Source organism: Carcharodon carcharias, chromosome 17 (assembly GCF_017639515.1).
Source record: "Carcharodon carcharias isolate sCarCar2 chromosome 17, sCarCar2.pri, whole genome shotgun sequence".
In the NCBI taxonomy this organism is placed as follows: Eukaryota; Metazoa; Chordata; class Chondrichthyes; order Lamniformes; family Lamnidae; genus Carcharodon; species Carcharodon carcharias.
The window spans coordinates 99,725,342-99,751,609 of record NC_054483.1 but is presented as its reverse complement, the minus strand read 5'-3'; the positions used below and the strand labels follow the sequence as shown (position 1 = coordinate 99,751,609).

Genomic DNA, 26,268 nt, shown 5'->3' with positions numbered 1-26,268 from the left:
GATGCAACTCTAAATTCAGGAATCAGATCACTAGTTCTCTAGAGGTTTTATGTTAAACTAAATGAAATATTTTATTAATTTACACAAGTTAAATATATACACATGATTACAAATTACTACTATCATAACTTCTAACAAATTCCCAAACTAATCTCCATTAAGGCAAAAGCAACCCATAGACTTAACCAGATACCAGGCAAAGTCTTACGAATTCCTTATGAATTCAAAATGAGATTCCTTTCACTTTGGTTCCTATAGAGACAATTGTAGGCTTACAGCTACTTTGATCTTACATTGCCTCTGCCCTGCACACACGAAAACTGAAGTTATACCTAGCACAGCTCATTGAATGTAAGTTCTTATTGTATCACCAGCCTCTTCCAACAATAACTTACATAATGCCAATTTTATTAGTAATATAAACATATTGCTTGGTCTCTGCTAGCTAGGTGCCAGATTTCACTCGCCTTCTTGAAAGCTCTATTCAAAAAATACAAATGCATTCTGCCTCTCTTACATCTCAAAACTAGTACACATCAAAGCACCCAGACTAGCTGGTGTTAATCCAGTTAAGACACACCCACAGACTAAACCTCTATTTTAAAAGAAAAATATTTTCCAATAATATTATAAACATTAATAGCTTCATGACAACTGCTCACTTACATACTAACCCTGCGTAAAGAATGTTGAGTCTAGATCTCTGATTCTTCTTCACTCTGTTCCCAGGCTGACAACTGGAGAGAGCGTGCTTTGAAAGACATGATGGGAGGAGTCCTGGAGACCAAGAAGTCGGACATTTTGAAAATGGTGAGAAAGTTAGCAGCTCACTGATGTTGATGCATGTCCTGAGTACAGAGTGGATGCCCAGAATTCACTGTCATATAGTGAGTCCTGAGCTTAACACCATTCCAAGGTGATGGCTCTGGATTAGGGTGTGCGCCTGTTGTAAAAGAGCCAAATTCCTTGTAAAACATACACCACTGGATCCTCTCCATCCTGTGCCAGCAGCCACACATCTCATCCCTAAACTGGAGACGCAGTCACAAAGCATACTCTGTGTAGGCAGCTGACACCTAGTAGAGCAGAGCCCCAGCATTGCCTCCGAGACTTGAAGCAGTGCCAAGTTACCCTGGTGCAGCCCACCAAAGGAGGAGAGTGAAAGGATCGCACTAGACAGGGAGGTCTAGCCCTACAGCTCCCTCTGGGATAAATGAACTGTTCCGTGTTGCATTCTGGACCTTGGTTAGGCCTATATCAGTACTGACACCTACTTTCTACTCTCTCCGCTAGGCTGAATTTGCCAAGGAAACATCCCCAGACTTGCCTCCTTTATATGAGGGACCAGTTACGTGACCCCCCCAGTGTCTTCCCACCATCCCTTCCCGAGGACCCCTATGAGTTAAAGGGCATAAGCAAGTGTCACATAAAACTTAGGCTGTTTGGTAGGCACTAACGGACAGTGAAAATAGTTGATGGTAGGGAAGGCATCTGTTTAAAGAATTTGCAATGTGTGAAATTTTCTCAATACAAGCTGTACTGGAGTATCATAGAGCCAAACTGAATATAATTGCAGTCTACCATCCCAGGACACCAAATTTAATGAATGTCTCAACTCTTGACCTACCCCGTTGTTGAATATCAGCCGGAGGCAATCTGGCCGAATAAAAACCCAAAAGCTCTGTTGGGGGCTGGTCAGATGGATAAATGGTCTTTCTATACTGAGACCCAGGGTTCCATGTTGTTGATCTCAGTTTATGCAGAAATTGGGGCTGTTGCGCTTTGCTTCTGCAATGGCAGATCTCTGTTCATATCCCACAAGGTCAAAATAAAGACTTTATATAGCACCTTTCACAATCAATGGACATCTCAAAGTGTTTTACAGCAAATGAAGTACTTTTAAAGTGTAGCCACTGTTGCAATGTATGAAACGGGGCAGCCAATTTTGCGCATAGCAAACTCCCACAAACAGCAATGTGATAATGACCAGATAATCAGCTTTGATGATGTTTAAGGGATAAATATTGGCCTAGTTACCTGTGAAAATTCCTTTGCTCTTCTTTGAATGGGATCTCTTATGTCCATCCAAAAACAGATTGAGCCTTTACCTTTCATCCAAAAGACAGTATCTTTTCCAACACTGTTGTGTCACCCTCAGTACTGCCCCTTTAACAATGCAATATTCCCATTGTACTGATCTTCCAACAGTGTGGTGCTCCCTCAGTACTGACCCTCAGACAGTGCAGCTCCCTCTGCACTGCCTCTCCAATTATATGGCGGTCTCTCAGTACTGACCCTCTACCAGTGTACTGCTCCCTCAGTACTGACCTCAGACAATGCAGAGCTCCCTCAGTACTGACACTCTGAAAGTGCAGCTCCCTCAGTACTGACCCTTTGACAGGGCAGCACTCCCTCAGTACTGACCCTTCGATAGGGCAGTACTCCCTCAGTACTGACCCTCTGACAGCACAGTGCTCCCTCAATACTGACCCTTCAACAGTGCGGCGCTCCCTCAGTACAGACCTTCCAACAGTGCAGCACTCTGTCAGTACTGACCCTTCAACAGTGCAGTGCTCCTTCAGTACTGACTCTGACAGGGCAGCACTCCCTCAGATATAAAAACAAAAAAACTGCGGATGCTGGAAATCCAAAACAAAAACAAAAACAGAATTACCTGGAAAAACTCAGCAGGTCTGGCAGCATCGGCGGAGAAGAAAAGAGTTGACGTTTCGAGTCCTCATGACCCTTCAACAGAACTTGAGTTCGAGTCCAAGAAAGAGTTGAAATATAAGCTGGTTTAAGGTGTGTGTGTGGGGGGCGGAGAGAGAGAGAGAGAGAGAGGTGGAGGAGGGGGGGGTGTGGTTGTAGGGACAAACAAGCAGTGATAGAAGCAGATCATCAAAAGATGTCAACAACAATAATACAAAAGAACACATAGGTGTTAAAGTTAAAGTTGGTGATATTATCTAAACGAATGTGCTAATTAAGAATGGATGGTAGGGCACTCAAGGTATAGCTCTAGTGGGGGTGGGGAGAGCATAAAAGATGTAAAAAAATAAATAAATAAATAAATAAATATTTTTTTTTATTTTTCTCTTTTTATAATGGAAATAGGTGGGAAAAGGAAAATCTATATAATTTATTGGAAAAAAAAGAAAAGGAAGGGGGAAACAGAAAGGGGGTGGGGATGGGGGAGGGAGCTCACGACCTAAAGTTGTTGAATTCAATATTCAGTCCGGATGGCTGTAAAGTGCCTAGTCGGAAGATGAGGTGTTGTTCCTCCAGTTTGCGTTGGGCTTCACTGGAACAATGCAGCAAGCCAAGGACAGACATGTGGGCAAGAGAGCAGGGTAGAGTGTTAAAATAGCAAGCGACAGGGAGGTTTGGGTCATTCTTGCGGACAGACCGCAGGTGTTCTGCAAAGCGGTCGCCCAGTTTACGTTTGGTCTCTCCAATGTAGAGGAGACCACATTGGGAGCAACGAATGCAGTAGATTAAGTTGGGGGAAATGCAAGTGAAATGCTGCTTCACTTGAAAGGAGTGTTTGGGTCCTTGGACGGTGAGGAGAGAGGAACTGAAGGGGCAGGTATTGCATCTTTTGCGTGGGCATGGGGTGGTGCCATAGGAGGGGGTTGAGGAGTAGGGGGTGATGGAGGAGTGGACCAGGGTGTCCCGGAGGGAGCAATCCCTACGGAATGCCGATAGGGGGGGTGAAGGGAAGATGTGTTTGGTGGTGGCATCATGCTGGAGTTGGCGGAAATGGCAGAGGATGATCCTTTGAATGCGGAGGCTGGTGGGGTGATAAGTGAGGACAAGGGGGACCCTATCATGTTTCTGGGAGGGAGGAGAAGGCGTGAGGGCGGATGTGCGGGAGATGGGCCGGACACGGTTGAGGGCCCTGTCAACGACCGTGGGTGGAAAACCTCGGTTAAGAAAGAAGGAGGACATGTCAGAGGAACTGTTTTTGAAGGTAGCATCATCGGAACAGATGCGACGGAGGCGAAGGAACTGAGAGAATGGGATGGAGTCTTTATAGGAAGCGGGGCGTGAGGAGCTGTAGTCGAGATAGCTGTGGGAGTCGGTGGGTTTGTAATGGATATTGGTGGACAGTCTATCACCAGAGATTGAGACAGAGAGGTCAAGGAAGGGAAGGGAAGTGTCAGAGGTGGACCACGTGAAAATGATGGAGGGGTGGAGATTGGAAGCAAAATTAATAAATTTTTCCAAGTCCGCACTCCCTCAGTACTGCATTGTAATATTTGCCTAGTTACTGAGTCTCTGAAGTGGGTCTTGAATCCAGAACCTTTTGACTGAGAGGCCAGAGTGCTATCCACTGAGCCATAACTGACACTCGGGCAAGAAACGAACTGCTTCATGTGATATTTTGATGTTGAGCGCTTGTAAAGTCTGAAACCAGGAGGATATTTTCACTGAACACTATAAGTTTCTCTTGTTGGTTTCTTTCAGGAAATCCCTGTACCATCCTTCATGGATAAGGCGGAATATGAATGGACTGAGGAGCAGGCCAAACAAGCCAAAGAATACGCAATCAAGGAGCAGGAATTAAATGAAGAGAAGGACAAATACAGGAAGGTAAACAAGGCATAGTTAGTTTATGAAAGTTAGAACAGCAGGCACCTTAATTATGTTCAGCAACTTGTTGTCAGCTGTGTCTTCTGGGCATTTCCTGTGAGAGTTGTGGGGCTGAGGTAGCACATTAAGCATTTCTGTAGCACCTGTAACCTAGTAAAATATCCCAAGGTGTTTGCTGCAGCATTATCGAACAAAATTTAACACTGAGCTACAAAAGGAGATAATAGCACATGTTAACAAAAGCTTGGTCAAAGAGGTAGGTTTTCAGGAGCATCTTAAGAAGAGAAAAAGTCAAGAGATGGAAGGGTTTAGGAAGGGAATTGCAGAGCTTCAGGCCCAGACAAGCTGAAAGCATGGCTGCCAGTGATGGAGCAATTGAATTCAGGGATGCTGAAGAAGTCAGAATTAGAGGAGCACAGGGATCTTGAAGCGTTGTAGGTTGGTTGAGATTACAGAGATAGGGACGGGCTAAGCCAGGAGGGAATTTGAAAACAAGGCCCCTTAACACATCCCAGAGAGTGCTGGCTGGCAACCACTTGGATGGCCAGAGTTTAGTGTGCTGCATGGCTGCCTGTAAATCCAGCCACCTCTGCCCCACTCCACCTGACCAATTGGCAGCAGCTTTGCCCACTGGACTGCCTGCTGTGCTCTCAGCTCAGGTGCAGGCATTCTCCTAAGCTGCACTGCAGGGCTGCACTGTTAGCTTAAACCATGGGGGAGACTGGTCCAAACCAGAATGATGACTTGTAAGGGGCTGTGAGCGCCTCCACCAGTCACTGCTCCATGGCCAGCTCTAGCAAAGAGTTGTACAATGTGCCCAGTCATCCAATTGTTCTGTAGTCCACTAAAATGCTCACTAGTTTGCTGTCTGTGCCCAAGGGGTGAAAAGCTCTGGAGCACTTGGTGGCAGTTTCATGTCTCTGTGTTGCTTGATTGGGCAGATAAGCTAGAGGCCTGACACCACACATGTCAATGTGGCTACGCATGAACTGTCTCAGCTGTGGAGGAATTGTCACTTTATACAAGGATTCCCTAATGCGTAGCTGCTTCCCTCCACTCCCCACCCCATCGCACCAACTCGCCTCAACATGAGTGCTGCCCTTGCCCCAGCACCGCACTGTCAGCTAGCTGTAAAAAAGAACCTGCCTGTGCCCTTGCCTGAATGCACGGCACCTCAACCTTCAGGTTCAACAGGCAACCCTCTCAAGCACTTCACAATGTTACTGTGCACTCACCCCTGAGTTCCCCTCAAAGTGCAGCTTGCCACCTACATGCCTTACAAGTTGTGGTTGTTTTCTGTTGTGAAACACGTCGGTGTGCAATCATGCTGACGTGCTCGGGTGATCCAGCATGGGGGGTGATTCTGGCATGGGGGTGATTCTGGCGGGCTCTACTTATAGTGATACCCAAAAATATTAAAATGAAGTTCCCAACTCCAGCAAGGGGACACGCAGCCAACCATTGATGGGCAGAGCAGACGATTGCAAACATGTTTCACAACAACGTGAAATTGATTTTTGGGCTTCCCGCCATATTGTTCGCTCATGCCCGCCATGATGCCTGATGCCAGTGGGCACAGACCATTCCATCCTCTGCTATCTAGCTCTCTTTTTAAAATATTCAAAGAGTCTGCTTCTATCACCTTTTAAGGAAGAGTTTCAAAGACTTGCCACCCTCTGAGAGGAAATATTTTCCTCATCTGTGTCACAAATGAGCGACCCCTTATTTTTAAACAGTGACTCCTAGTTCTAGATTCTCCCACAAGAGGAAACATCCTCTCCACCTCCACAATGTCAAGACTCCTCAGGATCTTAAAGGTTTCGATCAAGCCGCCTCTTGCTCTCCTAAACTCCGGTGGATACAAGCCCAACCTGTTCAACCTTCCCTCGTAAGAAAACCCGGCCATTCCTCGTACTAGTTTAGTAAACCTACTCTGAACTGCTTTTAACACATTTACATCTTTCCTTAAAAAAGGAGACTAGTACTATACACAGTATTCCAGATGTGGTTTCACCAATGTCCTGTACAACTGAAGCATAACCTCTCTACTTTTATAATCAATAAATGATAACATTCTATTAGCTTTCCTAATTACTTGCTGTACCTGCATACTAGACTTTTCAGATTCATGCATTCGGACACCCAGATCTCTCTGCACCTCAGGGCTCTGCAATCTCTACCATTTAGATAATAAGTTTCTTTTTTTTATTCTTCCTGCCAAAATGTACAATTTCACATTTGCCCACATTATACTCCATGTGCCAGCTCTTTGCCCACTCACATAACCTATCTATGTCCCTTTGTAGCCTCCTTATGTCCTCTTCACAATTTACTTTCCTACCTATCTTTGTATCATCAGCAAATTCAGCAACCATATCTTTGGTCCCTTCATCCAAGTCATTTATATAATTGGTAAAAAGTTGAGGCCCCAGCACTGATCCTTGTGGCACATCACTCATCACACCCTGCAACTAGAAAAGACCCATTTATGCCAATTCTCTGCTTCCTGTTAGCTAGCCAATCTTTTATCCATGCCAATATGTTACCTCCTACACCATGACCTTTTGTTTTCTATAATAAGCTTTGATGTGGCACCTTATCAAATGCCTTCTGGAAATCTAAGTACAGCACATCCACCAGTTCCCTTTATCCACAGCGCATGTGACTCCTTCAAAGAACTCCAATCAATCAGTTAAAGATGATTTCCCTTTCACAAAACCATGTTGACTCTGCCTGATTACCTTGAATTTTTCTAAATGCCCTGCTATAACATCGTTAATAATAGCTTCTAACATTTTCCCTATGACAGATGTTAGGCTAACTGGCCTGTAGTTTCCAGCTTTCTGTCTCCCTCCCTTTTTGAATAAAAGAGTTACAATTGCTATTTTCTAATCTATTGGAACCTTCCCCGAACCTAGGGAATTTTAGAAAATTAAAACCAATGCATCAACTATCTCACTAGCCACTTTTTTCAAGACCTTACAGTGAAGTCCATCCAGACCTGGGGATTTGTCAGCCCACAGCCCCAACAATTTGCTCAATACCACTTCCATGGAAATTGTAATTTTCTCGAGTTCCTTCCTCCCTTCTATTTCCTGACTTACAGCTATTTCTGTGATGTTACTTGTACCGTATCGTCTATAGTGTAGACTGATGCAAAATACCTGTTTAATTCATCAGCCATTTCCCTACTTTCCATTATCTATTCCCCGAACGCACTTTCTATAGGACCAATGCTCACTTTGTTAACTGTTCTTAGTTAAATATCTATAGAAACTCTTACTACCTGTCTTTATATTACTAGTTAGCTTTCTAATGTACTCTAATTTTCCCCCCTTGTTAATCTTTTTGTCATTCTTTGACATTCTTTATATTCTTTCCAATCTTCTGACTTACCAACTGTCTTTTCGTAATTATATAATTTTTCTGCCGTTAACTTTTTTAGTTAACCACAGATGGTGGGCCCTCCCCTTGGAATTTTTCTTTCTCATTGGAATGTATATATTCTGTGTATTCTGAAATATCTCTTTAAATGTGTGCCACTGAACCCCTATTGACATATCCCTTAACCTAATTTGCCAGTTCACTTTAGCTAGCTCTGTTTTCATGCCCTCATAATTGCCCTTACTTAATTTTAAAATACTAGTCTTGGATGCACACATTTCTCCCTCAAAATGAATGTAATATTCAATCATATTATGATCACTGCTACCTAGTGTCTTCACTAGGAGGTCATCAATTAATCTTATCTCTTTGCACAAAACCAGGTCTAGTATAGCCTGCTCTCTGCTTGGCTCCAAAACACGCTGTTCTAAGAAACTATCCGGAAAACACAATAAACTCCTCTTCTAGGCAACCTTTACCCATCTGATTTTTCCTGTCTATATGTAGATTAAAATCCCTATGATTATTGCTGTGCCTTTCTGACGCGCTCCCATTATTTCTTCTTTTATACTCTGTCCTACCGTGCAAATTATTTGGGGGCCTGTACACCACTCCCACAAGTGACTTCTTGCCTTTATCATTCCTCATCTCAACCAAACAGCTTCTATATCCTGGTTTCCTGAACTTAGGTCATCCTTCTCTAATGTGCTAATACCATCAATAATTAACAGAGCAACCCCTCCACCTTTTCCTAACTTCCTATCCTTCCTATGTCATGTACGTTTCAATATTCACGTCCCAATCTATGTCATCCTGTAGCCATGTCTCTGTAATGGCTATCACAGTGATGTAAGAGAACACATGACCCAAACTTAGGCGTCAGTGCAATGTTGGACTGAGCCGTGTGTACAAGCAAGCATGGAGACAGCTCTTAGTTCAGACCTTCACTGTACCTATATATATAGTTTCTAGCAGTTAATAAATACTTACTGTTAAACTACCTAAGACCATGAATACCTTAATAAGACCTACTGAACTACACCCAACACCTTACAGCATGGTCAACCACTTCAAAGGTTGCAGACAGGTCAAGAAGAATGAGGAGGGATAGTTTACCTTTGTCAGTCACATAAAATGGCATTTGTGACTTTGATAAGAGTTTTGGTACTGTGGCAGGGGCAGAAACAGATTGGAGGGATCCTAGATGACGTGCATGGATTGGGAAGTGTCAGCACATTCAAGTTCTTTGGGGAAGGGAGAGGTTGGAGATGGGGTAGCTTGCAAGGACAGAGGGTTTTTTTGAGAGATGATGATTGCACATTTTCAGGGGAGTGAAAATAGTCCCTGAGAAGATAAAATCATTAACAATATTGGCTAACATGGGGGAGGGAATCGGCTAGTCAGCAGTTTAGAGGGAATTGTGTTCAGGGAGCAGGAGGTGAGGTCCCCTGAGCTTGGTGAAGGCATGATAGTAGATAAGAGAAAAACTAGAGAAAGATGTAAGTTAAGGACTAGGAGACAGTGATGTTTGGCTGGGTAGGCTAGAGGAAGGAAGGGAAATGATAGAGATAGCAGGAGGGATGGTTTTAACCCTAGTGACAAAGAAGTCCATGAGCTCTTTTGCACTTACCCTAAATCTGGAGGTGTGAGGAGTGGGTGGAACCCCTGAGCTCATCTTGGGGTAGGAGGGGGAAAACTAGCTAAAACTCAGAATTTTTTTTTTTGCGCCTGTGTGCTGATATGGCTGTGTTTTATGAGGGTGTTCCGCAAGGCAGCTGATTACTCACCTGTTTTACAGACGCTGGAGTCTGAGCTGAAGAAATTGCAGGGTTCAATTGCAGAAAGTACCAGCAACTTTGACGACACAATGAACAAACTGTTTGAAAAGAAAGTGAGAACTGAAATGATCATTTATCAGGTTAGTCCTCATAAACTCTAATTCTGACAAACCCTGTGCTGTACCAGTCCTGGGAGTGTTTAATGGGGACAGTGCAGAGGGAGCTTTCCTCTGTAACTAACCCCATGCTGTATCTGCCTTGGGAGTGTTTGATGGGATAGTGTAGAGGGAGCTTTACTCTGTATCTAACCCCGTGCTGTACCTGTCCTGGGGGAGTGTTTGATGGGAACATTGTAGAGGGAGCTTTACTCTGTATCTAACTCCATGCTGTATGTGCTCTGGGAGTGTTTGATAGAACAGAGGGAGCTGTAACTCTTTCGAGTACAAACCCGTTTCCATCTGTTCCTATTCAGATGAAGTTACATTGTTTCATAGTTTGCCATTGTGAGATTTGAACTCTTGATCTTGGGGTTACAAGCCCAGTACCATAACCACTTGGCTATTTAGGCCAAGCTCAGAGGGAGCTGTAACTCTTTCGAGCACAAACACGTTTCCATCTGTTCCTATTCAGATGAAGTTACATTGTTTCATAGTTTGCCATTGTGAGATTTGAACTCTTGATAATCTTTTAAATGAAAACAATTAAACCAAATCAACAAAATTGGGATAAATCAGGCACAGCCCCTAATTCAGGTCAGCTATAAAACCAAGGACAAAATTTAAAGGAACCTTACAAACTTTAAATCAAAATGTGATTAAAGGGGTCAACAAAACACCCCAGTCCCCGCGGTGCCCACCGAGCATGGAAGGCCTCGAGCGTGTCAGCAGACACCGCGTGCTCCCTCTCCAGGGACATCCGGCAGCGAACGTAGCCGCGGAAGAGGGACAAACAATCGGGTGGGACTCCCCCGTCGATCGCCCGCTGCCTGGACCTGTTAATAGCCAACTTGGCCAGGCCCAGGAGCAGGTTCACGAGGAGGTCCTCCTCCTTCCCGACCCCCTTCCGCACCGGGTGCCCATAGATCAGGAGCATGGGGCTGAAGTGCAAACAAAACATCAATATAAGGTTTTTTAAATAACTAAAAAAGGAGTGCAGCCTACAACACCCTATGTATACATGGTCCACGGACTCCACAAGACCGCAAAAAGGGCACGTGTCCTGAGAGTCCGTGAACCTATGCATCCTCTTATTATATGGGACTGCTGCATGCAACACCCTCCAACCCAGGTCCCCGATAGAAAGGGGGAGGAAACCTCTGTAGAGGGCATCCCATCGGGGGCCTCCGCCGCCAGACGGCAACAAGGCACGCCAGGGCGTGTCCGGGCGGCGGACAAGGGCGAGAAAATGGAAGGTGTGCAGCAGCAGTCCAATAACTGTTATACTTAAATGGTGATGGTGCTGTAACTCTTTCGAGTACAAACCCATTTCTATCTGTTTCAGATGAAGTTACATTGTTTCATAGTTTGCCATTGTGAGATTTGAACTCTTGATTTTGGGGTTGCAAGCCCAGTACCGTAACCACTTGGCTATTTACATTTTTCATAGTTTGCCATTGTGAGATTTGAACTCTTGATAATCTTTTCATTAAATCCATGTAACTCTTTTGAGTACAAACCCGTTTCCATCTGTTTCAGATGAAGTTACATTGTTTCATAGTTTGCCATTGTGAGATTTGAACTCTTGATAATCTTTTAAATGAAAACCAAATCAACAAAATTGGGATAAATCAGGCACAGCCCCTAATTCAGGTCAGCTGTAAAACCAAGAACAAAGTTTAAAGGAAACTTACAAACTTTAAATCAAAATGTGATTAAAGGGGTCAACAAAACACCCCAGTCCCCGCGGTGCCCACCGAGCACGGAAGGCCTCGAGAGTGCCAGCAGACACCGCGTGCTCCTTCTCCAGGGACATCCGGCAGCGAACGTAGCCACGGAAGAGGGACAAACAATCAGGCGGGACTCCCCCGTCGATCGCCCGCTGCCTGGACCTGTTAATGGCCAACTTGGCCAGGCCCAGGAGCAGGTTCATGAGGAGGTCCTCCTCCTTCCCGACCCCCTTCCGCACCGGGTGCCCATAGATCAGGAGCGTGGGGCTGAAGTGCAAACAAAACATCAATAAAAGGTTTTTCAAATAACTAAAAAGGGAGTGCAGTCTACAACACCCTATGTATACATGGTCCACGGACTCCACAAGACCGCAAAAAGGGCACGTGTCCTGAGAGTCCGTGAACCTATGCATCCTCTTGAACTCTTGATAATCCTTTAAATGAAAACCAAATCAACAAAATTGGGATAAATCAGGCACAGCCCCTAATTCAGGTCAGCTGTAAAACCAAGAACAAAGTTTAAAGGAAACTTACAAACTTTAAATCAAAATGTGATTAAAGGGGTCAACAAAACACCCCAGTCCCCGCGGTGCCCACCGAGCACGGAAGGCCTCGAGAGTGCCAGCAGAATAAATCAGTTCACTGAAAGAGGCTCACCTGATTAACTCTTTCAAATACAAAAACCTTTCCATCTGCTCCTATTCAGATGAAGTTACATTGTTTCATAGTTTGCCATTGTGAGATTTGAACTCTTAATCTTGGGGTTACAAGCCCAGTACCATAACCACTTGGCTATTTAGGCCAAGCTCAGAGGGGGCTGTAAGTTAATTACATAAATTAAGGTTAAGTATGTACAGGTGAAGGGCATTGATTGGATGATTGCCTGTGCACATAAGGAAACTCTAGTGGAGGAGTAGAATTAGGAGCTTTATATTTGTAATGTTTCACTGTATGAATAAATCTAATACTGAATAAACATTGACTTCTGGTCTCCTCCTTCACCAACTGACTGTTGGAAGTTTAACACTGTACAGATTGGATTTCCTCAAGAGTGTGTAAGGGCAAGTGCAGTCCATTCTCACGGCTGTGCTTGAAATGATGCTGACTTGTCCTGGAGTACAGTTTGAACCTTTAACCTTCTGGATCAGAGGTGACGGTGCTACTAATGGAGTCAAATTGGTGCTAGTTTAATGGTTCAGAATATTCCCTATCATTACTGACTCTTTACCCACAGGAGGAGCTGAAAATCTGCAATCTGGTCTTCTCATTGCGGATAGAGGAAGAGATACTAATCAGAGATGCTCAACTGAACTACCTACTTGCAGAACAGAAGGATTTCATGGTACAAAATATGAATAGAATTAGATCCACCTTAAGTTCATAGGATGACCGACTGTCCTGTTTTTCACAGGATCGACCTGTAGTTTAGCTCATCGTCCTCTGTTCTGTTTCTTCCTGGAACTATACTTGTTCTGTATTTCTAAAATATTTGTGCAGTCATACTCCCACAGTCAGCCACATTGGCATTGGATTGGGGGCCCCAGAGAAACACGGCTGCCATCTTTACAGGGAGCAATGTGTAGCTGTCCTGGCCAGGAAGCTGGATAAGAAGGTTCATGGAGTCACCTCTTATCGGGGAGTTTATGAACATATGAATCATGAGCAGGAGTAGGCACTCGGCCTTTCGAGCCTGCTCTGCCATTCAATGAGATCATGGCTGATCTGATTGTAACCTCAACTCCACATTCCCATCTTGACTGAAATCAATTTAGGTATATGAAATAACACGTTTTACAAACATCTTTTCATATTTATACATTTATAAAATGTATTATTACAAATGATTTGGAATCACGTTAAGGTGCACCCCCGCTCTGGCCCCACCACCCGCACATGGGGCTAGGCCCTACCCCAGGTGCCTTGCAGAGCTGACAGATTTTACAAAATGGATAACTAGTGTAAAAGAAGCATGTGTGAGACAGGATAATCAACAATTGATATCATTTAGGTGAACTGCTCATTCTGTTTACCAGCAGTGACCCTGTTCTCTTTCTCATGACAGGTTCTAAAGTCTCAGATGACACAGAGCACAAAGGTGACGGTGGACCGATTCCGAGAGACATACGATGATCTAGTGGCTGAAGACAGAGTAAAATATGTGGCATTTCTTGTCTCACTGGGATTGGGGAGGTGGACATCACTGGGATTGGGGAGTGGACAACACTGGGATTGGGCAGTGGACAACATTGGGATTGGGGAGTGGACAACATTGGGATTGGGGAGTGGACAACATTGGGATTGGGGAGTGGACAACACTGGGATTGGGGAGTGGACAACACTGGGATTGGGGAGTGGACAACACTGGGATTGGGGAGTGGACAACACTGGGATTGGGGAGTGGACAACACTGGGATTGGGGAGTGGACAACACTGGGATTGGGGATAGGACAACACTGGGATTGTGGAGTGGACAAAACTGGGATTAGGGAGGGATATCACTGGGATTAGTTAGTTGACAACACTGGGATCGGAGAGTGAATATCATTGGGATTAGAAAGTGGATATCACTGGGATTAGAGAGTGGACAACACTGGGATTGGGAGTGGAGAACAAGGATTAGGTTGTGGACATCACTGGGATTGGGGAGTGAACATCACTAGGATTGGGGATAGGACATCACTGGGATTAGAGAGTGGACAACACAGATTAGGGGGTGGACATCACTGGCATTGTGGAATGGAGAACAGTGGGATTAGGGAGTGGACATCACTGGGATTAGGAAGTGGAGAATAAGGATTAAGTTGTGGATATCACTGGGATTAGGAAGTGGAGAATAAGGATTAGGTTGTGGATAAAAACAAAAAAACTGCGGATGCTGGAAATCCAAAACAAAAACAGAATTACCTGGAAAAACTCAGCAGGTCTGGCAGCATCGGCGGAGAAGAAAAGAGTTGACGTTTCGAGTCCTCATGACCCTTCGACAGAACTTGAGTTCGAACTCAAGTTCTGTCGAAGGGTCATGAGGACTCGAAACGTCAACTCTTTTCTTCTCCGCCGATGTTGCCAGACCTGCTGAGTTTTTCCAGGTAATTCTGTTTTTGTTTTAGGTTGTGGACATCACTTGGATTGGGGAGTGGACATCACTGGGATTGGGGAGTGGACATCACTGGGATTAGAGAGTGGCCAACACAGATTAGGGAGTGGACATCACTGGGATTGTGGAGTGGAGAACAGTGGGATTAGGGAGTGGACATCACTGGGATTAGGAAGTGGAGAATAAGGATTAGGTTGTGGACATCACTTGGATTGGGGAGTGGACATCACTGGGATTGGGGAGCGGAGAACAAGGATTAGGTTGTGGACATCACTTGGATTGGGAAGTGGGCATTACTGGGATTGGGGAGTGGACATCACTGGGATTAAGGAGTGGAAAACAAGGATTAGGTTATGGACATCACTGGGATTGGGGAGTGGACATCACTGGGATTGGGGAGTGGACATCACTAGGATTGGGGATAGGACATCACTGGGATTAGAGAGTGGGCAACACAGATTAAGGGGTGGACATCACTGGCATTGTGAAGTGGAGAACAGTGGGATTAGTGAGTGGACATCACTGGGATTAGGGAGTGGACATCACTGGGATTAGGAAATGGAGAACAAGGATTAGGTTGTGGACATCACTGGGATTAGGGAGTGGACATCACTGGGATTGGGGAGTGGACATCACTGGGATTGGGGAGTGGAGTACAAGGATTAGGTTGTGGACATCACTGGGATTAGAGAGTGGCCAACACAGATTAGGGAGTGGACATCACTGGGATTGTGGAGTGGAGAACAGTGGGATTAAGGAGTGGACATCACTGGGATTGGGAAGTGGACATCACTGGGATTGGGGAGCAGACACACTGGGATTAGAGAACAGGCAGCACTGGGATTACAGAGTGGACAACACTGAGATTAGGTAATGGACATGACTGAGGTTGGGGAGTGGATATCACTGGGATTGTGGAGTGGACAACACTGGGATTGTGGAGTGGACAACACTGGGATTGGGGAGTGGACAACACTGGGATTGGGGAGTGGACAACACTGGGATTGGGGAGTGGACACCACTGGGATTGGGGAGTGGACAACACTGGGGTTGGAGAGTGGATATCACTGGGATTGTGGATTGGACAACACTGGGATTGTGGATTGGACAACACCGGGATTGTGGATTGGACAACACCGGGATTGTGGAGTGGACAACACTGGGATTGTGGAATGGACATCACTGGGATTAGGGAGCTGTACGACATTGGGGTTGTGGGGAATTGGGTGAGTGAGTCATTGTTCGGTTCCATCCTCGCTTACTGTCCACAATCTCTCTCTGCAGCCGGGTTCATTGGACAGCGATAATAAGTGGGGACCCAGGGTTCTGATCAAGGGGTCTGAAGCCAATGCACAGGCTCCTACCCTGCAGAAACCCTGTTTTATTTCACCCTGTTTTTTTTTTTAGCGGTGACAGGAATAGAGTCATTTGCTCTGGGAGCAGTGGGATTCTGCCTATGGGGTCAGGAAACCCCAGCCCTGCCTTGTCTACCTTTCTCTGTAACAAACAGCTGTTTTTGTTTCTCCTCAGCTCCTGGATCGTGGATTCAGGAAAGAGTTTTCTGATGTCTCTGCGTCAATGGTCGACCAACTCTACAAACTGTACAAACGCAGACCAAAGTGAGTGTTTCCCCCACATCACAGCAATGCCCAGGGCTCCCCCCACATCACAACACTGCCCAGGGCTCCCCCCACATCACAACACTGCCCAGTGCTCCCCCCACACCACAACACTGCCCAGGATTCCCTCCAAACCACAACACTGCCCAGTGCTTCCCCCACATCACAACACTGCCCAGTGCTCCCCGCACACCACAACACTGCCCAGTGCTCCCCGCACACCACAACACTGCCCAGTGCTCCCCCCACACCACAACACTGCCCAGTGCTCCCCCCACATCACAACACTGCCCAGTGCTCCCCCCACATCACAACACTCCCCAGTGCACCCCCCACACCACAACACTGCCCAGGGCTCCCCCCACATCACAACACTGCCCAGGGCTCCCCCCACATCACAACACTGCCCAGGGCTCCCCCCACACCACAACACTGCCCAGTGCTGCTCACACACCGTAACACTGTCCAGTGCTCCCCCACATCACAACACTGCCCTGGGCTCCCCCCATACCACAGCACTTCCCAGTGCTCCCCGCACACCGTAACACTGCCCAGTGCTCCCCGCACACCGCAGCACAGCCCAGTGCTTCCCGCACACCGCAGCACTACCCAGTGCTCCCCCCACACCACTACACTGCCCAGTGCTTCCCACACACCGCAGCACTGCCCAGGGCTCCGCACTACACTGCTCAGTGCTCTCCGCACACCACTACACTGCCCAGTGCTTCCCAAACACCGCAGCACTGCCCAGGGCTCCACACTACACTGCTCAGTGCTCCCCGCACACCGCAGCACAGCCCAGTGCTCCCCGCACACCGCAGCCCTACCCAGTGCTCCCCCCACACCACTACACTGCCCAGTGTTTCCCACACACCGCAGCACTGCCCAGGGCTCCGCACTACACTGCTCAGTGCTCTCCGCACACCGCAGCACAGCCCAGTGCTCCCCCCATACTGCAGCACTGCCTAGTGCTCCCCCCACACCGCAGCACTGCCCAGTGCTCCCCCACATCACAACACTGCCCAGTGCTCCACACTACACTGCTCAGTGCTCCCCCCACACCGCAGCTCTGCCCAGTGCTCCCCTCACACCGCAGCAGAGCCCAGTGCTCCCCTCACACCGCAGCAGAGCCCAGTGCTCCCCTCACACCGCAGCAGAGCCCAGTGCTCCCCTCACACCGCAGCAGAGCCCAGTGCTCCCCGCACACTGCAGCACTGCCCAGTGCTCCCCTCACACCGCAGCACAGCCCAGTGCTCCCCGCACACCACAGCACTGCCCAGTGCTTCCTGCACACCACAGCACTGCCCAGTGCTCCCCACACACTGCTACACTGCCCAGTGCTCCCCGCACACCGCTACACTGCCCAGTGCTCCCCCACATCACAACACTGCCCAGTGCTCCCTGCACACAACACTGCCCAGTGCTCCCCGCACACCACAACACTGCCCAGTGCTCCCTGCAGACCACAGCACTGCCCAGTGCTCCCTGCAGACCACAGCACTGCCCAGTGCTCCCTGCAGACCACAGCACTGCCCATTGCTCCCCCCACACAGCTACACTGCCCAGTGCTCCCCCCACACCATTACATTGCCCAGTGCTCCCTGCAGACCGCAGCACTGCCCAGTGCTCCCCCCACACCACTACACTGCCCAGTGCTCCCTGCACACCACAACACTGTCCAGTGCTCCACACTACACTGCCCAGTGCTCCCCGCACACCGCAGCACTGCCCAGTGCTCCCTGCACACCACAACACTGCCCAGTGCTCCCTGCACACAACACAGCCCAGGGCTCGCCGCACACCACAGCACAGCCCAGTGCTCCCCGCACACCGCAGCACAGCCCAGTGCTCCCCGCACACCGCAGCACTACCCAGTGCTCCCTGCACACCGCAATACTGCCTAGTGTTTCCTACACACCAACACTGCCCAATGCTCCCTGCGTACTGCTACACTGCCCAGTAAGTGGTCCCCATGCAGCACAACAGCACCAAATGAGTGCTACATATACTGCCCGCAGACATGGCATCTCACTCTATTACTTGCTCTGACCACTTCATATCAACTTATTCTAGTGAGAAGTAGGGTTCTCAGTCTATAGAGGAGACTCATTCCCTGAGGGCTCTGCTCTTTTTGGGACCTGCTCCCTGTGAGGGTGTGAATGAGACCTGCAGTTTATATCTGTTAATCCAGTGTCTAAAGTATATTTTCTTTTGCTATGTTTAGGGTACAAATGCAAAGGATCCAAGTGGCAACGGCCAATCCTTTTGATGACCAACTCCAGTCAGTTGATGACGGTCATACCAAATTCCTAGCAGCCATGGAGGAGTTAGATTCAATTGATTTCAAGCCTGAGACTCTGAACCCAGCCATATGGGATCGGTTCTGTGATAGCAGGAGAAAGAAAATAGAGAGTGAACACCAGGTGATGGAGAATACTATTCCATGTGGTCTTGATTCAGCTGCTGATGGTTTGTCCAATTTGAGACTCCAATGATGCCAAATACTCCAGCTCACTGAATTCCTCATGAGAGGAAGAGTGCAGGCGAGCAGCTCACCTGGTACATTCCTGAGTTTGTCAGCTGCACACTGTCCCCATGGGGAATAGAATATCCACCCCAGTACCATAAAACTGACATTCCAATGGATATGTTCAGACTCGGGACTGTCAAATATAAAAAGTGTACAGCAGCACAAGTGCAGCACAAATTCACCAGAATGATACCGGGACAAAGCAGGTTAAAGTCAGGTTGCATAGACTAGGCTTGTATTCTCTTGAGTGCGGAAGATTAAGTTGGTTGGTAATCCTTCCCCCTGTAAGAGATGATGGAGAAATAGAAGATTAAGGAGGTGAGCTAATTGAGGTGTTTAAGATGATAAAGTGATTCAGGTCATTAGAGAGAAATTATTTCCTCTAGTGGGAGAGTCCAGAATAAAGGGGCAGAACCTTCACATTAGAGCCAGAACGTTCAAGGGTGTTGTCAGGAAGCAATTCTTCACAAAGGGGAGTGGAAATCTGAAAAAGCTGGTGGGCTAAGGAGAATTATCAGACTGAGATTTTTGTTGGGTAAGTCTGTTAAGGATTACAGATCCAAGGCAGTAAACGGGGTTGAGATTCAGATAAGCTATGATCTAATTGAATAGCAAAACAGGCTCAAGAGGCTGAATGGCCTCCTCCTTGTTCTTATGTTTCTTTCTTGCATTGCCTCCTGCTGTTTCACAGAGTGCCCGAAGTGGGATCACCATCCCACCTCACACTGCAGCTGGTCTTGATTTGGATTTGAGAACTGCAAGAAAAGCACAGGGGTCAGCACAAGAGAAAACCTTGCTTGTAGTAAATGTTAGCTTGTGCTGTCATCTGGTCAGGACTCTGTCGCACACACACAGACGCAACGATGTCTGTATGACACAAAGGACTGCCTCTGACTGGTGAGTGCTAATGTCGGTGCCCTACCTGCCTCACTGAGGCCAATAGAACACCAATGGATTGAAGGCATAACACAAGCAGTTGCTCCTGAACCAGGGGCATTGGTAGTGCAGAATCCTGGTTGTACACCTTTCTGTTAAGCCTAAGGTCCTTGTGGATCATGGTCCCAGGCCCTCCGCTGTTCTGTGCAGACTCTGTAACTAGTTGTTCTTGTTGCCTTGGCGATGCTCACTCTCTCTGCTCCTTTCTCAGGTAAAATTGAAGGCTGTGACTCTGGCAGAGATGCAGATGTTTCTTCAGAGGAGGATGGAGGAGGATGACTATAGCGGACAGTTCATCAACAACCTTACCCAAGAACTCAACAAGTCAGTTCCACTTTACATTAAGCGCATAGCAGAAGGGGTATTTTCACAAAAGAGCTGCTGACCATTTGCTCAACTTTGGACTGGCACACTAGCCTCTGAGTCAGGAGACTGTAGGTTCAAGCCCCACTCTTGACACTTAAACTTAAAATCTAGGTTAACACTCCAGTGTAGTACTGAAGGAGTGCTGCACTGTCAAATGTGTCGTATTTAGGATGAGATGTTAATCTGTTCTCTCAGGTGGGTGTAAAAAGATTCCATGGCCACTTTTGAAGAGCAGGGAGTTCACCCCAATGTTCTGGGACTATTTATTTCTCAACTAACACCACTGAAACAGATTATCTGGGTAACTACCACATTGCTATTTGTGGGATCTTGCTGTGTGCACATTGGCTGCTGTGTTTCCTAAGTTACAACAATAACTACAATTCAGAATTATTTCCTTGTCCGTAAAGCGCTTTGAGGCATACTGAGGTCATGAAAGGTGCGATAGAAATGCAAGTCCTTTTTTTATTGTGGGGAAAGTTCCTTGAAGAGATAACTTTTCTTTCTAATAGCCTTTGCTGATGATACCAAGCTTTTAAGTTGTGCTCTCTCTACCCCTCACCCTGTGAGCAGTCTGCGTGAGATCAAGTCACAATTCCAGCTGAATCTGATGGTGCAACTTGTGCTAAAACAAGGCCAGGTGGAGGTGCTGAGCAGCGACTTCATCCCTGACTATTCCAACTCCATTCTTCTGCACAAGGGGGTTGTGGAGGATCTGAACAGCACCATTCAGGTAAGGGACTAGAAAACTAATAGACCCATTTCAGTTTTGCTCTACTACGGAAAGTGAGTTTATTACGAACTGGCAGGCTGTGTTCCACATTCCAAGAGACACTGCATCAGTGAATTAGAGCCCAGATTCACTCTAGAACAACCATCTTGCTGTGATTTACAGGAACCTTAAGATGCAGTAACAGTAGAAGGTTTGGGGCTGGTTTGTCCCAATGTACTCAGACTGTGATCTATGCCACAGCTGCCTTACAGTCTGCAATATTCTCCAGCTGAAGCGGCCGTTGCCTGATGCCTCTGCTGCCTGTTCATTGGCAGAACTGAGCACATAGTCCATGTACCCAACCAATCAGCCACAGTGACATTACATAAGAGCAATAATAGGAACAGGAGACCATTCAGCCCTTCAAATCTATTCTGACATTCACTGAGATCCTGGTTAAATTTAACTCCATCTACCCACCTTGGTTTTGTACTCTTAACACTTAACCCAACCAAAATCTCAGTTTTGGGATTTTCAATTGACCTCCAGTCTCAACAGGTTTTTGGGGGATAAAGTTCCAGATTTTCACTCCACTTTGTGTGAAGAAGTGCTCCTGACATCACCTCTCTTCAAAACTGAAGTCCCTCATCCCTGGTGACATCCTCATAAACCTCTTCTGTACCCTTTCTAAAGCCTTTACAACTTTCTTGAAATGTGCTGTCCAAAATTGTCCATAACACTCCATCTGAGGTCTAACCAGTGATTTATAAAGTTTGAGGATTTTGTTTTCTCTAAAATCTGGACAGGAGTCTGAGCAATGGCTGGAAGATTGAATAATAAGATTTGATCGCGTCTTTAGGTCTGTTTAATCTTGATCTTATGAAGGAATTGATAGTTTTTTTTAGCCTATTTCCTCTGATGGCTGGAGGATCAGTCATTTACAGCAGAGAAGGAGGCCATTTGGCCCACAGAGCAATCCAGTCAGTCCCACTCCCCTTCTTGATTCCCGTAACGCTGGAACAGTCTGGCTCTACTATTAAGGATCTGCCCCCTAAGACCTAGAACTCGCTCTCCACGAGGGTGATGGATGTGGAAAATCAATGATTTCAAAAATAAATTGGATGGGCACTCATAAGAAATAAACTTCTAGAGGGAAGATGAGCAGAAATGTTTTACTTGAAAAGGCAGTGGAAACTGAATCATTAAATAATTTTAAAAGGGAGTTAGACAAGTACTCGTGGGTAAGGAACTTGGAGTTACAGACGAAAAACAGGGATGTGGGGCTGAGCACAACTGCTCTTTCAAAGAGCTAACAAGAATGATGGGCTGAATGGCCTCCTTCTGTCCTGTAAGTTTCTATGGTTCTAATGTTTTGGTGGCCAAAAATAACATTGTTAGCCCAATGATTCAGTGTGCCTTTGGGAGTTACCATTTATGCACAGATTTTTTTTATTTCTAAGATTTCTTTTGTATAGCCCCTTGGTCATACTATCAGCTCCCAGCTGTGTATCTGATGCTGGGTTTCACTGTATAGAGATCTAAATCTATACCTCAACTAGAATCAAGACAATAGAGGCAAAGTCTGGCAGTGGGACAAACAGCCAATCGCTGAACTACACCCCACACCCCAAACTATTTTCTTTTTACCAGGCACTCACTTTGCTAACATACCCAGCCCCAGTACCAGCCAAGACAGTTTCCACTCTCAAACCTGAGGCTTCTGCTGGGAAATTCATTTGTTATTCATTTTTAAGCCAAACTGCCCAAACTCTGGAGATGGTGCAAAACTTGGCTGAACTGGGGACAATGTGGGGATTTTATAAGTCTAAAAAGGAGGCAGAGGAGAGGGGACCTTGTAGAATGAGCAGATTTATACTGAATGCTTTTTTACATGAAACTGTGACTGCAGGTGAAGGAAACTCAGGGAGAAGCTGGAAAAAGACAGGGTCAGCATTGATGTCCAGAGCAATAGGCTTCCAGTAGGGGAGCAGGGCAAAAACTCTGGGCATGAAAGAAGTGAGTGGGCTGTGCTGGGGAGGGAGGGACTTAATGAAATGGGCCGGCTGTATCCTCATTTATACTTTAATCTGGTTAAAAGTTCTTGCTGGGATTCATGTCTGATCACCATTTATTTACTGGTATTCAGTTTTTAGGAGAAAGGAAAGTGGCCAGCATGGTGGAACGCAAGGACTTCAGGAAAAAAATTGTGCAGGTGGAGTGGGAGTGCCAGAAGATGCTGATGCAAATGGATGACTTACGTAACAAAATCCGGGACATCCTAAAACTGAGGATCACCAAACAGGCACAGATGGTAATAGCTAAATTCACGCAGGCAAACTCACCTGACTCAGGGAGCCCCCAAGAGCTGAGGAAACTCTCCCAGCTGGGAGCTCCCAAGGACTGGGAATCTCACCCAACTAGGAGCCCCAGGGAATGGAGGAACTCTCCTGACGAGGAGCAACAAGTACTGGAGTTCAAGTCTGACCTGCCAGGAAAATACTTGAGCTGCCACTGCCTAAACGCACTAGGCTTCTGGATATTCCCACATCTGGCTAGATCCGGATGTTGGCCCCTCTCTCAACATGCTCTTACAGGAGAATGACCAATGCAGGAAAAGCAAAGGAGAAAATGAGACAGGTCTATCTCTGTAAGAGAATAGCACAATCATCTCCTGCAACAAAAAGCAGATATCAGGAATGAGGATGTTCAGGGCTGGAGGTTTTCCTTCTTACTGACTAACACTGTTTGTTTTTTCCTAGTATCTAAGTGAGGCTAATTATGAGAATCAAATCAATGCAAACATCATGGGAATGGAGCGTTCAGTCGAAGGTCAGGAGAAGGTAATGATACTAGATTAAATCTACTTTCTCAGTTACTAGTGAAAGGCTGTCTTGCCGAAACTTGAGAAGAGGTGGGGCACTAATTTCTAAACATTAAAGTTTTCTGAGCAGTTCAGAGAATAACTTCAAACTACTTCTTTAGGGGAAGCAATAGAGGTATAAATAGCAAGTCCATAAAGGGACAGGTTTCCCTCGATTCTGACCAGCACCTCAATTTTCATCATCACTGAAGGAAACGCTTTAACCCAGATCTGATACTAGAACTGAGAGATAATACCTAGCAGGAGAAAGTGAACAGGCTGAGAGTTGACCCGATAAAGATCTTTAAGGTTACAAAGGGACTTGATAAAGTAGACGTAGAGATGTTTTCATTTGTGATTGAATCCAAAACTAGGAGCTATAATTATAAGACATTCACTGATAAAACCAAAAGGGAATTCAGAGAAATTTCTTAATGCAGAAGTGGTGAGAACTTGCAACTCACTACCACATGGAGTGGTTAAGCTGAATACCATAGATGCATTTAAGAGGAATTTAGGTGGGTGAGAAAAAGCAGTGAGAGGAGGCTTGTGTAGAGCAAAGACGCTAACATGGAGCTGTGGGCCAAAATGGCCTATTTCTGTATTGTCCAGTCTATGTAATGGCCACACAAGATGAGTGATCTTATCTAATCCAAAATGAATACATCGTTCCCTAAAAATCAGTATTTTCAACTCTAGGACTAAGTTTACTAAAGTGACTTCAGGAGAAATCAATAATTGTCTAACTTCATGAATCACTTTGTGCTTAGTTCCACAGCAAAGTTGTCAAAAAGAAACAGGAAACCATCAAACAGCTGGAGAAGCAGATCGCACAGCTGAAGAGGGAGATAAAAGTGATAGATCAACAGTTGAAAGAACAGCACATCTCTTTCAGTGAAAGGCAAAATATTCAGGAGATGACCAGTAAGTTCAAAGCAATGTGTTGTTGATTGGTAGAACCAGTGGGGTTAATAAGACAACTTGGTCACAATCTACCTAATATGATTCTGAGCACAGGTGAAGCAAACAGTTTAAAAACAGGTAGCAAGGTGCACATGAGTCCAGAGGATTTGGATACTTGGAAAAAGGAAACATTTGCAGGGCTGTACAGAAAGAGCCAAGGAGTGGGCCTAATTGCTCATTCAAGGAACTGGCACAGGTATATGGCTTCCTCTGCAGCAGTGATGAGCAAGTTCATGTAGTACCATGAACTTGCAATACCAGGACTTTACCTGGTCTGGCCTACATGTGACTCCAGACCCACAGCGATGTGGTTGACTCTTAAATGCCCTCTAAACAAGGGCAATAAATGCTGGCCTAGCCAGCAACACCCACATCCCACAAATGAATAAAAAAATAGCTCATCACCACATGAAGGTCAACCTAGGTTATGTGCTCAATTCCTAGAGTGAGGCTTTGAGACCATGTATGAGTTGAGGGTGCTACTGAGCAAAGCCAGCATTGGGACTCTGCAAAGTACAGGTAACGTTTATACAATGTACATGTCACCAACCAGTACAGAGTAGCAAGATCAGCTGGACTGATCTGGGTTTTATTGACAGACTTTTGATTGGATTGATGTGTGCTAATCTGACTGTCCCAGTTAGATGGAGATTCAATAACTGGAAACTACCTACATTACACTTACCAATCAATATTCCATTGCTAGCATTTTGATGGTAATATTGAATTGAGCCATCCCCACACAGTTATCCATCTCCACCCCAGGGGGCGAGGGGCTGCTCTGGGTTCAGTATCCATCTCCACTCTGGGGGCAAGGAGCTGCTCCGGGCTCAGTATCTTTCCCCACCCTGGGGGCGAGGGGCTGCTCTGAGGGTGAGACACTGCTCTGGGTTGAGTATCCATCTCCGCTCTGGGGGTGAGGCACTGCTCTGGCCTCATTATCCATCTCCGCTCTGGAAGCGAGACACTGCTTTGGGCTCAGTATCTTTCTCCACCCTGGGGGCAAGGGCTGCTCTGGGCTTAATATCCATCTCTGCTCTGGGGGCGAGGCACTGCTCAGTATCTGCTCTGAGGGCGAGGGGCTGCTCTGTGCTCAGTATCCGTCTCCGCCCTGCCACTAAACGGCAGTGAAGCAGAGGAAATAAAATTCAGAGGGAAGTAATACAGACTGCTTTGTAAGCTTCTGGTTACTATTCCCAAGGTGGTTCTGCTAGATCAGCAAGCCAATATCAAGCAGGGATAGCGACTCAATGGCAGGAAACATTTCACCCTCAATACAAGTCCAGGGAGAGGCTGATTTTTCTTTCTCCATTAACAACAGTCAGATCGGATCAAGACGCCCGCATTCGCTTCAGGGACTTGATGCAATACAACAAGCTAATGGAACTGAGCCGAACACAGGCTGAAGATATTGCTATCCTGAGAAACGAGTTGGAGAGACAACGCATGAAAACATTTCCAATCCTTGCTGAAGCAGAGCAATACGTCTACAATTAAAAATACTAGTTTATCATCTTCTCTTGATGTCTTTGGAATAAGACACACACC

At 46.3% G+C, this 26,268-nt stretch overlaps 1 protein-coding gene across 1 annotated transcript in view; it reads left to right on the top strand.

Annotated features, from left to right (window-relative positions):
- Positions 1-26,217, top strand: part of cfap43 (cilia and flagella associated protein 43) — a 148,214-nt gene extending 121,997 nt beyond the window's left edge. The window contains exons 29-41 of the mRNA XM_041209312.1: positions 730-810; positions 4,468-4,593; positions 9,776-9,895; positions 12,875-12,982; positions 13,703-13,789; positions 16,265-16,353; positions 18,578-18,776; positions 20,031-20,143; positions 20,759-20,918; positions 23,044-23,208; positions 23,657-23,737; positions 24,528-24,681; positions 26,042-26,217. Of these exons, the coding sequence (XP_041065246.1) occupies positions 730-810; positions 4,468-4,593; positions 9,776-9,895; positions 12,875-12,982; positions 13,703-13,789; positions 16,265-16,353; positions 18,578-18,776; positions 20,031-20,143; positions 20,759-20,918; positions 23,044-23,208; positions 23,657-23,737; positions 24,528-24,681; positions 26,042-26,217 (1,659 nt within the window). The remainder of the gene's footprint in view (positions 1-729; positions 811-4,467; positions 4,594-9,775; positions 9,896-12,874; positions 12,983-13,702; positions 13,790-16,264; positions 16,354-18,577; positions 18,777-20,030; positions 20,144-20,758; positions 20,919-23,043; positions 23,209-23,656; positions 23,738-24,527; positions 24,682-26,041) is intronic.
- Positions 26,218-26,268: the final 51 nt, after the last annotated feature.